Raw genomic sequence first — 17,918 nt, 5'->3', positions numbered from 1 at the left:
AACATGCAATGACCCATACAAATGTTTTCTTTCTGGGAACCTCCCTATCCTCCAGATATACCATGTAGGACTATCTGCCATATTATATCGATTGATACGTTTGGAAACTATTAGATGCATCCTTTATTCTTTATCCTTGTTTGAAGTAACATATTTGTAATTAGAGGGCGTTATTAATTTGAATGATAAATCACAGTAACTACATAGCCGTCAAAAGCCAAAACGCTATCCTTGAAAAACACCGGTTTAAGTTAAATTCATCGTCTGCACTAATCCGTTCTGCTGTATCGATTGGTAAAATTAGCAAAGTTGCGAGAAATCTACTTTTTCTTTTGCCCTTGTTGGAAACATTATTTTCTTTCATTTCCTGTCAAGGAGGCACACTTGTGCCTCTATAAAGAGGCGACCCACCACAATGTTAAGCGATTTCAGGTCCTAGAGGTCGCAGAGAGACGGCGGTAATTGCATTTTGTAGCCCAAGCTCAAACTAAGAAACTTGCAAAATTTCATCCTCCTCCGACTTTATCTTCATGGGGTAAACTGGGCCGGAAGTGTGGACCCTCCCACCACAGCCCCCCTTTAAAGTTGTGCGATTGGGCTGAAATTTAGAGGTTAGGTTTTCCTCGGGCCCGGAAGCTTATCCGCAAAATTTCAGCTCAATCCGATCACTACTTCCCTGTTTTAAAAAAACCAAATATAGCCACTTAAATTCATCATCATCTTTTCTTTTTTTCTTAGCCACGCCTACAGGCCACAGTTGGCAACGGATCCGGTTGAATGAGGACTCATTCGAAGCAGAATTCGACCTGTTAGGGCCTTTTGATATTTTCAGACCGAAAAAATTATCCCCCGAATTTACATTTACGAAAAACCTTAGTTTTTTTCAAATAATACACATAAACAGGTTAGACATGCTTTTTTATGAAAATATCTGCGCGTCACTTTTCATAACAAAGCATGTCTAACCTGTTAAACCTTAGTTTTTTTCAAATAATACACATAAACAGGTTAGACATGCTTTGTTATGAAAATATCTGCGCGTCAATTTTCATAACAAAGCATGTCTAACCTGTTTATGTATTATTTGAAAAAATCGTTCTAAAGAGTTAAAGAGGCTGAGTTACAAGGTCAACCCTTAAAACGTACAGGGATAACGTGTCAGTTTGGACAGAGTTCTGACTGCAAATCCTGAAGACAAAGCTCCCAGAGAGAACACTTTGAGAAGACAATAGTCTTGAAGCTAAGTCAAGGAGGCACACTTGTGCCTCTATAAAGAGACGACCCACCACAATGTTAAGCGATTTCAGGTCCTAGAGGTTGCAGAGAGACGGCGGTAATCGCATTTTGTAGCCCAAGCTCAAACTAAGAAACTTGCAAAATTTCATCCTCCTCCGACTTTATCTTCATGGGGTAAACTGGGCCGGAAGTTTGGACCCTCCCACCACAGCCCCCTTTAACGTTGTCCGATTGGGCTGAAATTTAGAGGTTAAGCTTTCCTAGGGCCCGGGAGCTTATCCTCGAAATTTCAGCTCAATCCGATCACTCCTTCCCTGTTTTCAAAAAACCAAATATAGCCACTTAAAATTCATCATCCTTTCTTTTTTTTTCTTAGCCACGCATACAGGCCACAGTTGGCAACGGATCCGGTTGAATGAGGACTCATTCGAAGCAGAATTCGACCTGTTAGGGCCTTTTGATATTTTCAGACCGAAAAAATTATCCCCCGAATTTAAATTTACGAAAAACCTTAGTTTTTTTCAAATAATACAGATAAACAGGTTAGACATGCTTTGTTATGAAAATATCTGCGCGTCAATTTTCATAACAAAGCATGTCTAACCTGTTTATGTGTATTATTTGCAAAAAACTACGTTTTCTAAAGAGTTAAAGAGGCTGAGTTACAAGGTCAACCCTTAAAACGTACAGGGATTAGGAGGCACAGTTGGGGGGCTGTTAAAGAGGCTGAGTCACAAGTTCGAACCTTAAAACGTACAGGGATTAGGAGGCACCCTGTACGAGGTTTTTTGAGTATTCAGTAATTAAAACCCTTAACACAATAATGTTCAAGAGCGGGGAGTTTGGGGGGCGGCAGCCCCCCCACTTCAACTCCTGACACGATCAGCTAACAGTTAGTCAAGCAATAATAAGTAATAAACTGTACAAAAACGTGCAGAAATTATTTGAAAAAACTACGTTTTCTAAAGAGTTAAAGAGGCTGAGTTACAAGGTCGAACCTTAAAACGTACAGGGATTAGGAGGCATGAGTTGGGGCTGCCGCCCCCAAACCCCCGCTTTCGCAGCCTTTAAATAAAAAAAAAAAATTTAAACTGAAAGTAAGGAGCGACATTAAATCTTAAAACGAACAGAAATTATTCCGTATATGAAATAGGCTGTGCCCTCCTCAACGCCGCGCTCTTTACGCTAAGGTTTTTATTGTTTAAAAAAAGAGTTGTAAGAAAGTCAAACATTAGCGTAAAGAGCGAGGCGTTGAGGAGGGCACAGCCCCTTTCATATACTGAATAATTTCTGTTCGTTTTAAGTTTTAATGTCGCTCCTTACTTTCAGTTTAATTTTTTTTTTTTATTTAAAAGCTGCGAAAGCGGAGGGGTTTGGGGGCGGCCGCCCCCCAACAGTGCCTCCTAATCCCTGTACGTTTTAAGGTTCGACCTTGTAACTCAGCCTCTTTAACTCTTTAGAAAACGTAGTTTTTTTCAAATAATCAAACCACAAATCGGAAATCCTTACTTATCATGGGAGTGCGATAGGATTTGGGATGTTCGGATAGTCTCGCGACTTTCAATCACTTTAAGACAAATACTATGGTTAATGAAATCATTTTTAAGGTTTGAGCGGAGGACCCTTGGAAGAGAAATTCGAAATTGTCCAGTTCCATTGCCACTGGGGGCATGATGAAAGCTGTGGCTCTGAACACACTGTCGATGGAGAGGCCTTTCCAGCTGAGGTGAGCATACAGAAGATGAACCTTTCCTTTCATTTAAATGCAGGACACTTTACGGAGAAAGGCCAGTCGGTTTACTCCTCCCTACATATACCCATAAGGGTTAAATGTGCAAAATATATGTTTAAAGAGGGAAATTTTATTCATGCTTGGGCTTAAATAAGATTTTACTGTCATCTCAAGGAAAACTGACAAGAGCCTCCCTGAAAAATAATCGGGAAAAATAAATTAATAGAAAATAAGTTGCACCAATTCACCAATTCACATCTGTAAGTTCTGTTTCGATCTTTTTCTTCCTACAGTTAAAATTTGAGTCATTTTCACCATCCCCCCTAGATTTTGAAAAATGCCTTTTTGGGGCATTTTCGTTGAAAAACAGTTTTTTCATTGAAAATGAAACAAAATATTTTACCATCCCTTCCCTCCTAAATTTCATGAATTGATATCATTGCATTGAATTATCAATTCAAAAATAATATCATGTTCTTTACTGTTACCCCATGTTCAAAGTTGCGCGAAATTTTGCGCACAAAACCACCATTTGGCTGGGAATGCATTAATTGCTAATGTGTTCCATTATCTCATGAAATTTGTCCGATTTTTACATTAAATTTGGCATCCACAAATTTAGACTGGTCCCATAACTTGACTGTATAATTCGCAGCTGAAACAGGCAGGTTAAACTAAATGGATATTGAAAATTGATTGGACTGTATGAAACTTTTTAATTTTTTATTTCGAAGCTCATAAAGGTCACAAAAATAGGCCATTGATCATGATAGCATTGGATAAGAATGCCAGAAGAAGCAGTCGAACTTAAGATTCGGCTATAGAATTCTAACACACTTGTATGTAGGTCAAGAATTTCTGAAGAAACAATTTGATGTTTGCCCAGCGTCACAGACTATTTTTAGATCTAGTTTCACTTAGCGTCACAGTATATAATATATGGTGTTCTGGCTGAAGTCCAGTTATCTCCCATATAAGGAGCCCGTTATAGGAGTTGCGGTTATAGGGTCTCCACTACTGATAAGATCCACTGCCAGATTAAGCAGTCGAACTTAAGGTTAGGTTAGCTTAAACTACTTAAACTATAGCATATTCTCAAATCAATCAGTCCTTGTTTTGATCTGAGTGTGGAATGTAGATTTGCCAGGAGCAGGTTGATTCTGATAATAAAAGCTCTTACTGGTAAGTGAAAGATGGAGACACTGGTGAAATACCTTCAAGCTTCAATTCCATCCCTCCTAGATTTTAAATTTTTTCTTGAATTTTTATTCAAGTCAAATCTGCTTAAAATCAGATGCAAATAATAGCTCAGTGTTATTAAGCCCAATATTATTCCATTGACCAGCAATTTTAAGTCCGGTTTGCCACAAGCGGTATTCCAATAGAATATCATTTATGTCAACGTGATTGATGAAAATGCTGGTGAGGAAATGTCAAATTCGTTAATATCGAAATGCGTGTTTAAATCCACAAAGTCAAGCTAAAACTGTTGAGTAACTTGGCAGAAAGTAATATTTTAATCAAAACATAGCTGCAATGTTTTGTTGATTTTATGTAACAGTTCTTAGAACTCCACCGATACAAATTATGATGAAATATTATACACAAAATCGTTACGGAAAACTAATATGATCAAAACTAAATGTCGTGATGAGAACATATCGTCCAATATTTATAGCGATGAAGCAATTAACTAGGAAACTTAAATGAATGAATTTACTGGGAATATTTCTGGAATACTGGGAAGTTTTATATTTATATGATCAGATCCAGCTGAATTACTATTCATATAATATAACAAGTTTCCAAGCTCGATCTGGCTATTACACCTTAAGAAGGAAGACGCACGCAGAGGCGTAGGCAAATGTGTTTCAAGGTCAGGGTCATCATACTCGCGTATAATTTATTTTGCAACTACCTGACCTATAGAACAGAAATAAAATTTGAACTCAATAGCCACACTTTTATAACTTGTAATCTTTTTAGAGAATAACTCCCTAGGCAATACTTTTGCTAAAGCAGCATTTTCATAACAGATTCCGGTACTTGTCAATTAGCTGGAACCCACGCGATATATTGCATACAGGAAGATGCTTAAGAAACTAGTCAAACGAGTTTCTTTCAATAGAGAATTGGATTGCAAGTATGGATCTTTTCCTAACTAACAAAAAATTTTCAAATAGGATGTTTTTTCAAGTAAAAGTAAAGAAGCGTATCAAACAGTTCGAGGTAACGAACTGTGAGTAAGGAGCGACTCAGCCCAATAGTAACTGAAAATATAAATAGATGTATCAAAAGAATTGGCTTATTATGCTGATTCCAAATGTTTAAGATACATCAAGTTTAGTGTTACCCATCAAAAGTTACGAGCCTCAGAAAATTTTCCTAATTTTTGAAATAGGGGGAAACACCCCCTAAAATTCAAGGAATCTTAATGAAAATTACACCATCAGATTCAGCGTACCAGAGAATCCTATTGTAGAGTATTTAACGTCTTATCTGCAAAAATGTGTGTTTTTTTTTTTTTTTTTTTTTTTTTTTACTACGGGTGATTGTATCGAAATAATGGTCCTAGAAGATTGGGAGGGGATGCATTCGAACGGAAATTAAAAGCTCTAGTGTTTTTTTTAAGAAACCAAAAAGATTGGACGGCAACTAGGTCCCCTCCTACGCCCACTTTTTCCTCAAAATTATCTGATCAAAATTTGAGATAGTCATTTTGTTCAGTATAGTTAAAAGATCAAGTAAATGTGTCTTTAGGTTTAAAATGACCCCTCACAGTCCGTGGGGAGAGGCCTGTAAGTTAGGAAATATGCTCATTTTTTACCTATAGTCTTTGTTATTGGGAAGTGTACAGAAATTTTTCTTTGGGGGGGGGGAGGGTTGTGCTTGGGGTGGATTTCAATAGGGATAATCTTCTTTAGGGAGGGAAATTTCTGGGGGGTAAATATTCAAGGGATGTACCTCTGGGGGGATTTGACAGATTTATTGTACGAAATTCTTTTGAATTGTCTTAGATTCTCTTTGGCAAATTTTTCATGCGGAGATGTTCCGGGGGAATTATCCAGGGGCTTTTTCCGCGTGTTATGCTTTCCAGGAAATAATTTCCACGAAAGGGGGCATTTCTGGAGTTATCAAGAAACCGATTAGAGATTAAAGTCTTATTCAAATGAAAGAATGCCAATTGCTCAGGCAAGCAATTTTACAAGGAGAGGAGATTCTCAGCAATGATGGAACTGTATGGAGGGAATTTGACGGCGGTGCACTTTACGCTGGACGAAATTTCGACGGAGGAGTTTTCCGTGAGGGGGGGATATCTCTTAGAGGGTGAGCAAGACTCACTGGCATTATTTGTAAAAATGAACAGAAATTATTCCATATATGAAGGATTGCCCCCTCCTCAATACATTACTCTTTACGCTAGTTTGACTGTTTGCCCCTATTTCTTATGAACGTCGACTGAAACACGCAGACCGTTTAATTAGAAAAAATTAATTTAAAAAACTTTCCGAAAAATAAGTTTTTCAAAGAATAGTAAAGGCCATTTTAGACTTAAGATCAGCAGATACAAATGCCTTTTAAAATCCAAACTCAAAACGACCAGAAATTACTTTTAAAGAATAAATGAAACCAAAAACGAACAGAAATTAAATAGACAATCATAGCAAAAACATACAAAAAGTAATAATATAAATGAATAAATAGATCTTAAAGCGAGTAATGCTTAGATGGAATATGAAAAGAAAGCTTAAAACGAAAAAGAAAATATTTTCCTATTGAAGTATAAATGAAACTTAAAAGGAACAGAAATTAAATAAACAATCAATGCGAACAAACATACAATAAATATTAATGTAAATTAATAAATAAATCTTAAAACGAGTGAAATTTAAATTGAATATGCAAATCAAGCTTGAAACGAACAAGAATCCCCATAAACAAGAATTTTTGGTATGGCCTCCTTCTCTCACTGTAAAAGTCTAATACCCATTGTGTCATTGGCACTTTACTGAAAACCAATTTTATGAAAGATTTTTTCTTTTGTACTTAATATTGAAAATAAACATTGAAATATAGTAACATTTTGAACTGATGAGCTTTGAGCAATTAATATCATTAATTGCTAATATACATCATGAATATTTGATAATATACATTAAATATTCAGTTTATTTTATTAGCTCTTTTTAAAGTTATTACAGACGAATAGAGTTTCCCTACAAAAAAGAATTTGTATACTTCCTTTGTTTCTAATCGTAAATAAAAACAAAAATCCTACTGCGTCATTGGTGCTTCACTGAAAGCGGAAAACATTAAAATATTTTCTTTTCCAGTTCTTACAGCAATGAATATAAAAATACAATTATAGTGAAATAAATTCTTGAACTGTTGGATCTTCCAACAATTAATATCATTATACATCAAATATTCAATTTGATGTTGTTTATACTTTCCAAGACTGTTCAAGACGCATATAGTTTTCAGTAAAGCGTCAATGACACAGTAGGTTTTAGACTTTTACAGTGAGAGAAGGAGGTCACACCCAAATTCTTGTTTTTGGTAATTTTTGTTCGTTTCAAGCTTGATTTGCATATTCAATTTAAGTTTCACTCGTTTTAAGATTTATTTATTAATTTACATTAATATCTATTGTATGTTTGTTCGCATTGATTGTTTATTTAATTTCTGTTCATTTTAAGTTTAATTTATGCTTCAATAGGAAACTATTTTTTTTTTCGTTTTAAGCTTGATATTCATATTTAATCTAAGCATTACTCGCTTTGAGATCTATTTATTCATTTATATTATCTAATTTTGAACAATTTCCAAAACACTGGCTATCTCAAAATTTGTAGCGGACGGGTTTGGGGAAAAAGAGCGTGGGGGGGAGCTAGTTTAACTCTCTTGACTCTTAAAAAGTGAACTAGAACTTTCAATTTTCAATCAAATGACCCCTCTATGAAGTTTATACAAGCATCCCTTTCATAAGAAGCATTCATGCCCTTAGTGCGTAATTTACAACCCCATTCCCTGGGCCCCGGGTGGTTTCTATTGACACCGGATTTTTTCTTATCCGACCTTTGAACCATTTTTAACAAGATGACTATGTCAAAATTTTCATCAGATGGGTTTTGAAAAAGAAGGTGTGGGAGGGGGGCTATCTGCCCTCAGATCTCTTTTGACTATTAAAAAGTCAGCTCAAACTTTCAATATCCAATCAAATGAGCCCTTTCTGGAGTTTATACAAGCATCCCTTTCATACGAACAATATATGCCCCAGGGCATAACTTACAACGCCTTCCCCCGAGCCCTGGGGGGTTGTGACGAAACTTGAGTTTTGTTATCTGACTTTTGAGAAACTTTTAACTTAATGGCTATCTCAAAATTTTTATTGGATGCATTTGGGGAAAAAGGGGCGTGGGGCGGCTAGTTACCCTCCAATCTCTTTTGACTCTAAAAAACTTAACTAGAACTTTCAACTTCCAATCAAATGAGCCATGTCTGAATTTTTACGAGCATCCCTTCAAAAAGAACCATATATTCCCCCAGGGCATAACTTACAACACCTGCCATCGGGCACTGGGCACTGTGTTGACCCCTGAGTCTTCGTTATATGGTCATTGAACTATTTAAAAAAAAGCTATCTCAAAGTTCTTATCGGATGGGTTTGAGGAAAAAAGGCGTAGAGGGGGGGGGATAGGCGCCCTTCAATCTCTTTTGACTCTTGAAAAGTGAACTATAACTTTCAATTTCCAATTAAATGATCCCTCTTTGATGTTAATACGAGCATCCCTTCCATAAGACCCATATATGCCCCCAGGGCATAACTCACAACGCCGGTCCCCAGTCCCTGGTGGGTTCTGTCGACACCAGAATTTTTGTTATACAATCTTTGAACTATTTTAACTAAATAGCTATCTTAAAATTTTTCTCGGGTGCATTTGGGAAAAAAGGGTTGAGTAGGGGGGGCTGGTTACCATCCAATATCTTTTGACGCTTAAAAAGTGAACTAGAACTTTCAATTTCCAATCAAATGAGCGCTCTCTGAAGTTAATACGAATATTCCTTCCATAAGAACCATATATGTCCCCAGGGCATAACTTATAACCCTTGCCCCTGAAGACTGTGGGGGGAGTGTCCTGTTCAAATATATAATTTCCAGAATTTTCAACTACATTGAACAAAATGGCTATATCAAAATTTTGATTGGATGTGTTTGGGGAAATGGTGAGATGGAAGGGTTGTCAGTTGCCTTAGAATCACTTTCCACTATTAAAAAGGGAACTAGCTATTTAAATTTCCCTTTTTGAAGTTTCTACGACAACGTTGTCTATACAAAACCTTATATGCCACGAGGGCATAACTACTTACAACCCTTGCCCTGACGGCTGGGGGGGAGTTGTCATCCTCAAAGACCTAATTTCCAGAACTTAAAACTACGTTTAATAAAATGGCTGTCTCGAAATTTTGATTGGATGTGTTTGGGGAAATGTTGGGCATGGGAGGGGGGTTATTTGCCCTCAAATCACTTTCGAATATTAAAAAGGGCACTAGCCCTTTGAATTTCCAATCGAATGAGCCTTTTTTGAAGTTTCTACGACAAGGCTATAAAAACCTTACATACCCCCAGGATATAACTTAAAACCCTTGCCTTCAGGGTTGTGGAGGAGTGTCCTCCTCAAAGACATATTTTCTATCTGGAAATCAACTACGCTGAAAAAAATGGCTATCTCAAAATTTTGATTGACTGTGTTTGGGGGAATGACGGGCGTAGGGGGGCTAGTTGCCCTCCAGTCACTTTCGACTATTGAAAAGGGCACTAGCCCTCTGAATTTCCAATCGAATGAGCCTTTTTTGAAGTTTTTATGACAACACCTTCAATAAAAACCTTATATGCCCCCAGGGCATAACGTAAAACCCTTGCCCTGAGGGCTGTGGGGGAGTGTCCTCCTCAAAAAGATATTTCTATCTGAAAATCAACTACGCTGAACAAAAAGGCTATCTCAAAATTTTTACTGAATGTGTTGGGGAAATGATGGGCGTGGGGGGGGGGGCTATTTGCCCTCCAATCACTTTTGAATATTAAAAAGGGCACTAGCCCTTTGAATTTCAATTCGAATGATTCTGTTTTGAAGTTTCTACGACAACGCCTTCTATGTTTATATGCCCCCAGGGCATAACTTAAAACCCTTGCCCCGAGGTTTGTGGGGGAGTGTCCTCCTCAAAAATATATTTTCTATCTGGAAATCAACTACGCTGAACAAAATGGGTATCTCAAAATTTTGAGTGGATGTGTTTGGGGGAATGATGGGCATGGGGGGCACTAGAACTCTCGATTTCCATTCGAATGAGCCCCCTTTGAAATTTCTAAGACGACCCCTTCCATATGAAGGGCCTCTGGGAAAAAATAATAATAATAATATGTAATAAAACATTGGAGCCGTATGGTCTTTACTATAGGCAACGCAATAGCGTTGCCTCTGATAGGAAGCTTTTTTAAAAGTGCTAACAGCTTTAGCGCAAAGGGCAAGGAATTGAGGGGGGGGGCAACCCTTCATATACGGAATAAATCTGTCAAAATTAATGTGCAAATTTTGTTTTAATTTTCCACGTACAGTCAAATTGTTTACGTACACGTACAGCCAAACGTTCAGAAATCATAGGCAGCGCATTAGCGCTGCCTAAGTAAAGAACGATGTTGGGACAATGTATTATTATTTTGTTTAGACCTGGGCACTTCGTATCGAAGGAGTTGTCGCAGAAACTTCGCAAAGGCTCATGCCATTGGAAATTGAAATGGCTGGTGCCCTTTCAAATAGTCAAAAGTGATGGGAGGGCAACTAACCCCCCTCCCACGCCCACCGTTTCACCAACCCATTCAATCAAAATTTTGAGACATCCATTTTGTTCAACGTAGATGGAAAGTCGGAAATTATGTCTTTGAGGACGACAGCCCCCCCCCCCTCCCAGAGCCCTTAGGGCAAGGGTTGAAGTTATGCCCTGGTTGCATTTAAGGTTTATATAGAAAGGGTGATCGCAGAAACTTCCAAAAGGGTTCATTCGATTGGAAATTAAAAGGGCTAGTGCCCTTTTTAATAGTCGAAAGTGATTGGAAGGCAACTAAACCCCTCTCACGCTCACGCCATTTCCACAAACACATTCAATCAAAATTTTGAGATAGCCATTCTTTTCAACGTAGTTCAAAGTTCTGGACATTAGGTCTTTGAGGATGACAACAGCCCTCAGGGCAAGGGTTGTAACTTATGGAAAGCGCCGTCGTTGAAACTTCAAAAAGGGTTCATTTGATTGGAAATTGAAAGGGCTAGTGCCCTTTTTAATAGTCGAAAGTGATTGGAGTTCGAATAACCCCTCTCTCACGCCCACCATTTCCCCAAACGCATCCAATTAAAATTTTGAGGTAGCCATTTTGTTCAACGTAGTTGAAAGGTCAAAAATGATGTCTTTGAGGTTGAAAAACATCCCACAGCCCCCAAGGCAAAGGTTATAAGTTATTTCCTGGGGGCATATAAGGTTTTTATAAAAAGCGTTGTCGTAAAAACTTCAAAAAGGGTCCATTCAATTGGGAATTGAGAGGGCTAGTGTCCTTAATAATAGTAAAAAGCGATCGGAGGACGAATACCCCTCCCCACCCATGCCCATCATTTTTTATAGAAAGGGTTGTCGTAAAAACTTCAAAAAGGGTTAATTCAATTGGTAATTGAGCGACCTAGTGTCCTTGCTATTAGTCAAAAGCGATCAGAGGACGAATACCGAGTAGGGGGGACGAATACCCCCACCCACGTCCATCATTTTCCCCAAACACTTCCGATCAACATTTTGATATAGCCATTTTTTTAACGTAGTTGAAGGGTCCAGAAATTATGTCTGTGATTATGACAGCCCTCTCCCACAGCCCTCAGGGCTGTTGTTGTAAGTTATGTCCTGGGGGCATATAAAGTTTTAATAGAAAACGTTGCCATAAAAACTTCAAAAAGGGCTCATTGGATTGGAAATTGAGAGGGCTATTGGCCTTTTTAATAGTAGAAAGTAATTGGATGGAGAATCCCCCCCTCCCACGCTCATCATTTCTCCAAACACTTTCGATAAACATTTTGATATGGCCATTTTTTTCAACATAGTTGAAAGTTCTGGAAATTATGTCTTTGTGGATGACACCCCCCCCCCCTTCATAGCTCTGAGGACAAGGATTTTAAGTTATGCCCTTGGGGCAAATAAGGTTTTTATAGAAAGTGTTGTCGCAGAAGCTTAAAAAAGGGCTCATTCGATTGGAAATTAAGAGGACCAGTGCCCTTTTTATTAGTCAAAAGTGATCAGAGGGCAAATGATCTCCCACACGCCCATCGTTTCCCCAAACACTTCCAATCAAATTTTGAGAAAGCCATTTTGTTCAAGGTATTTGAAAGGTATGAAAATGATGTCTCTGAGGATAACAAATCCCCCCAGCCCCCAGGGGAAAGGTTTTAAGTTATGCCCAGGGAAAATATAAGGTTTTTAAAAGAAAGTGGGGTCGTATAAACTTTTGAGAGGCTTCATTGGATTGGTAATCAGTCGCTCTAGTGCTCTTTTTAAGAGTCAAAGTGATTGGAGGGCGTCTACCCCCCACCACACACGTGTCGTATTGTCCCGAAATGCATCTAATAGAAATTTTGAGATAGCCATTTTATTCAAAATAGTCTAAATATCATATAACAAGGATTTTGGGGTTTAAATAAACCCCAATGATTAGGGGTAAGGATTGTAAGTTATGCCTATGGGGTATTAAAGGTTTTTCTGAAGGGATGGTTGTTTAACTTTAGAAGAGGCTCACTTGGTTGAAAATTGGAAGTTCTAGTTCCTTTTTAAGCTTCATATGTGATGGTGAAACACCATGTCCCCAAACACAACCAGTCAAAATTCTGAGATAGCCATTTTGTTTAACGTAGTTGAAAGGTCTAAAAATTATGTCTTTGAGGATGACAAACCCCCCATAGCCCCCAAAGCAAAGGTTATAAGTTATTTCCTAAGGGCATATAATGTTTTTATAGGAAGCGTTGTCGTAGAAATTTCAATAAGGGTTTATTCAATTGGGAATTGAGAGGGTTAGTGTCCTTATTAATATCGAAAGCGATCGGAGGGCGAATGCCTCCCCCCCCCCCACCACGCCCATCATTTTCCCCAAACACTTCCGATCAACATTCTGATATGGTCATTTTTTTGAACGTAGTTGAAGGGCGCAGAAATTATGTCTTTTATTATGACAACCTACCCCCCAAGCCCTCAGTGCTAAGGTTGTAAGTTATGCCCTGTGGACATATGAAGTTTTAAGAGAAAGCTTTGTCGTAAAAACTTCAAAAAGGACTCATTGGATTGTAAATTGAGAGGGCCATTACCCTTTTTAATAGTAGAAAGTAATCGGATGGAGAATCACTCCCCCCCCCTCAATCATTATTTCCCCAAACACTTTCGATCAACATTTTGATATGGCTATTTTGTTCAAATTAGTTGAGAGGTCTAGAAATTATGTCTTTGAGGATCACACCCCCCCCCCCATAGCCCTCAGGAAAAGGGTTGTAAGTTATGCCCAGGGGGAATATAAGGTTTTCATAGGTAGCGTGGTCATATAAACTTTTGAGGGGCCTCATTAGATTGGTAATCAGACGCTCCAGTACTCCTTTTAAGAGTCAAAATGATCATAGGGCATTTACCCCCTTCCCCACACACACATGTCGTATTGTCCCGAAATGCATCTAATAGAAATTTTGAGATAGCCTTTCTATTCAAAATAGTCGAAATATCATATAACTAGGCTTTTGGGGTTGAAAAAAACCCCAGAGATTGCAAGGGTTGTACGTTATGCCTAGGGGATATTTAAAGTTTTTCTGAAGGGATGGTTGTTTAGCTTTAGAAGAAGCTCATTTGGTTGAAAATTGGAAGTTCTAGTTCCTTTTTAAGCTTCAAAAGTGATGGTGGTGATTTATACCCCTCCCCTACAAACCCTCCGCCCCTTTCATCAAACGCATCTGATTGAAATTATTAAATATCGATTTTTTTCAAAATAGTCCAAAGAACATATAATAATGTATCTAGGATGACACAACCCCACAGCGCCCTGGGAATATAGTTTTATGTTATTTTATGAGGCTATATAAGGTTTTTATTGAATGTCCCGTCGCATAAACATCAAATGGGGTTTATTTGATTTGAAATTGGAATTTAAGAATGAAATTGGAAGGGGGGGGGGTAGCTGCGCCCTGATCACTTTGACTCTTAAAAAGGACATTAAAACTTATGGTTACCAATCCAATGAGTCCCCTTCAAAACATATACGACCACCCTTTTAATAAGAATCTTATACGCCCCAAGGGCACAACTTACAACCCTTTCCCTGAGAGCTGTATGGGTTTTGTCTTCCTCACAGATATAATTTCCAAAACCTTAAACTACGATAAATAAAATTATTATCACCAAATTTTTATTGAAGGTGTTAAGGCAAATGATGAGCGTGGAGGGGGGGGGTGTTTGCTCTCAGATAACTTTGACTCTTAAAAAGGGCACTAATTTGTACTTTACTGAACAAAAATTCGTTAAATGTTTTCACTTTTATAACTTTAAGAAATCAAAAATTAATTAAGATTTTAAGGAATAAATATCAGCATGTGTATATTAAACAAACAGTGCACATTTTTTTTAGTAAATTCATTTGGATTTTTTTCAGTAATGTACAAATTATATTCTGGCTTTTAGAAAGCATAGGAGTTTTGAACCCTACTAATGTTAATTTCTGCTCGTTTTGAGTTTGACTCAGTTATGTATTTTAAATTCTGTTTGTTTTTGGTTTCATGTATTTATTGATACTGATTTGCGGTAGTTGTATGCTTGGTAGATTTTGACTCATTTTTTTTTCATCTTTGGTTTAATGGAGTTCTTTACCTTTTTTTGAAAAACTTATTTGTGGAAAAAGTTTTTTTTAATTAATTAAATAAAAAAAACAAGTTTTTTTAAAACTGAAATTAAGGAGCGATATTAAAACTTAAAATGAACAGAATTTATTCCGTATATGAAAGGGGCTGTCCCCTCTTCAACGCCTCGCTCTTTACGCTGAAGTCTCTATTGTTTTAAAAAGTGGAATTGTGACAAAGAGTCATACTTTAGCGTAAAGAGTGATACGTTGAGGAGGGGATAGCCCCTATAATATACAGATTAATTTATGTTTGTTTTAAGTCTTAATGTCGCTCCTTACTTTCAGTTAAAAAAAACTTGTTTTTAACGAATAGAAATAAAGTTATTTAATAATCCAAACTCACAACGAACAGACATTACCATAAATGAATAAATAAAACTAAAAACGGAAAAAAAATTAAAATAAATAATCATATCAAGTATAAAGATAATAGATACTAATATAGATAACTAAATGAGTTCTAAAACGACAAGAAACAAAATAAATAATCAGGTCAAATTTAAGACGAACAAAACTGTCCCAAGAATGAGTAAACTACCTCCTTCTATACTTTTTAAAGGCCAGAGCGTCAGTTGGGTTTTACTGAAAACCAAACATATTTAAATATTTTCTCTATTACTTTAGGCAAATCACTTATAAAAAGATGGAACAAGATAGGACCTAAGACAGAGCCTTGAGGAACGCCATATGATATAGGAAAACAATTGGATCGAATTCGATTATCTAAAGACAACTTAAAATGTGTGCAAGAAGAGAAGAAATATTAGATGCTACTTGTTTGAAAATTCGATTAAAAAATCTAAAATCATCTGTAGTACAACTTGTTTTAAGTTTCAAAATAGTTTCTTTTACTTCCTGATGATTAATTTCGTGAAAAGAAAATAATTATCTAGAAGGAACAAAATCATCAAGATCATGAGGCTTTGGAATTGACTTTACACTAGATGCCAGCTTAGCTCCTGCAGTACTAAAATATTCACCAAAAGTATTCATAATTATTTTACGGTCTGAAATATTTCCCCCGCTAACTTCAAGACAATCAATACTACTACTTGAAAATTCGTTTGGTTGAATGTTTTGATTGATAAGGGTTTATGTCTTTCTCATGTCTGATTTACATTGATCAAACTTATCTTTATAATATTTACGTTCAGCAAACCTTATAATAGAATTCATTTCATTTCTATGTCAACAATAATCTAGAAACGAATCCTCTGTTTTTCTCTGATAAATATTGTTTATACTTTTTATTTGTAACTCTAATTGACGAAACAATACCATCAGAAATCTTTGGATCAAATTTCAGTGAATTATTCTTATGCGTAACTCGAGACGAAATGACCTGGCTTGTTAATCTTTATACAACACATAATCACATCAAACATAATCTTTATGTTTGGTTTTGTTTTTCATCTTGATTTCCTTTTGTTTTCGTTTTTATTTGTCCACTGATAGTAATTTCATGTTCATGTTAAGTTTGAATTATTATTAGAAATTATTCCTCTCTTCAAAAATGTTTTTTCTTCAAAAATGATTTCTAAAAATTGAGTTCAGTTCATTTTTAATTGACACAGCTTGTTACGTCTTATCTAGATTTTTATAGAAGTTTTTAGTTTTTCTGCCTAAAAAGTAGAATGTTGAATTATAATTTCAATTTTGGATAAATTTGAATAGTCAGTCAAAATTTTTGATTAGCTGCAATTTTGTGGAATAATCTTTTAGTTTTACTATAAAATTTGTGGTAGAAGCGGTGGAAGGTTATTGTTCGTATGAATTAAAACCCTGCTTAATTTTCTGTCTTCTGCAGGCCTGAAACCATCTATACTCTATCCTACACACACCCTTGAAGATTAATTCCCCTAGATCAACATTTTATTAAAAATGTCTTTTTTGGGTTATATTTTACTTTAATTTTTGTTTCTTTAATTCAATATCACAGGGTTGTTTATTAAAAAGACTTTTGAAAAAATTAAGACATAAATCAATACTACCAGATCTCTTTCCTTAATATATTGTCTTGATTAAGGTGTCGTCTTAATTGAGGATTTTTTTTGCTGGCTAGTTTAGCCCAGTGTACATGTCCAACCCAGTAAGTTGGTAACAGATTGGAGACTAAACGAATTTGGGCATTTTGTTTGGGTGTCACGAACCAAGGAATTGTTTTCTGCAGTCACTGTCTTCATTGAGACTCAATTTTCTTTATATAGACCCAGTTCATAGGGTTGATGCAAGCAATTTTGAAAATACTTTTATTTTTATTGAGGTCGAACTTTAAGGCCCCGATTTTGTGCGTCCTGAAGCTTTTTGTCTTTTAATCCGAAACGGTCAAAAATATTCATAGTCAAGAAATTGGACTGAACAAAAGTATTACTGATTGGAAAAAAGTTATGGATTCATTTACCGGGGAAGGATATTATATCATGTTTGTTCGGTGGACAGTCCTCAAAACTTATCTCGAGTTTTTAAGATTCAATTGCCAGTTCTTTTTAGACAAACCAGTATTAATGAGAGAAAAATGTTCTGCCACTCTTATATCTATGCCTAAAATTGCGCTTGAATTCTCGTAGCTCTTCCCAGATAGTCCCTAAAAGTCTTAAGTCGATTCCCCCAGTTCTTCCCGAGATATTACAGAACCCCAACTGTTCCAGAGATAATGCAAATAGCCGATTTTAATATCTTAGACACACATAGTTCCGCTATGTCTACACGGTAAAAAATCCGTTCGTACTTTTACGCTAAATTATGGTGCAACAAGTGGACCTTATGCTAAAAATGCGTAGTTTTACTAACGGACGCTAATTCAGCGTGTTTCAGTCAGAGGGTTAAAAATAAGGTATTCTAGCGTACATTGTGACTGATTTAACGTTATGGGCGGACCCACTTTATTCGTCACAGCCAATCCCTGCGATCCTGAAATTACAATTTTTCAACATAAAATAACCCTTTTCTGTTGCGAAACTACAGTCATTTAGCGTAATTTTTCGTTAG

At 36.6% G+C, this 17,918-nt stretch overlaps 1 protein-coding gene across 3 annotated transcripts in view; it reads left to right on the top strand.

The window, feature by feature from the left end:
- LOC148946222 (carbonic anhydrase 2-like) overlaps positions 1-17,918 on the top strand; it is a 75,114-nt gene that overhangs the window by 32,198 nt on the left and 24,998 nt on the right. For all 3 annotated transcript variants that reach the window (XM_089098316.1, XM_089098315.1, XM_089098314.1), the window contains exon 3: positions 2,844-2,962. In XM_089098316.1, coding sequence (XP_088954442.1) covers positions 2,844-2,962 — 119 coding nt within the window. The remainder of the gene's footprint in view (positions 1-2,843; positions 2,963-17,918) is intronic.

Source organism: Artemia sp. Qi Xiang Cuo, chromosome 12 (genome assembly GCF_049724085.1).
Source record: "Artemia sp. Qi Xiang Cuo chromosome 12, ASM4972408v1, whole genome shotgun sequence".
In the NCBI taxonomy this organism is placed as follows: Eukaryota; Metazoa; Arthropoda; class Branchiopoda; order Anostraca; family Artemiidae; genus Artemia; species Artemia sp. Qi Xiang Cuo.
Note: the sequence above shows the minus strand (reverse complement) of the source record. Positions and strands in the feature narration are given on the sequence as shown.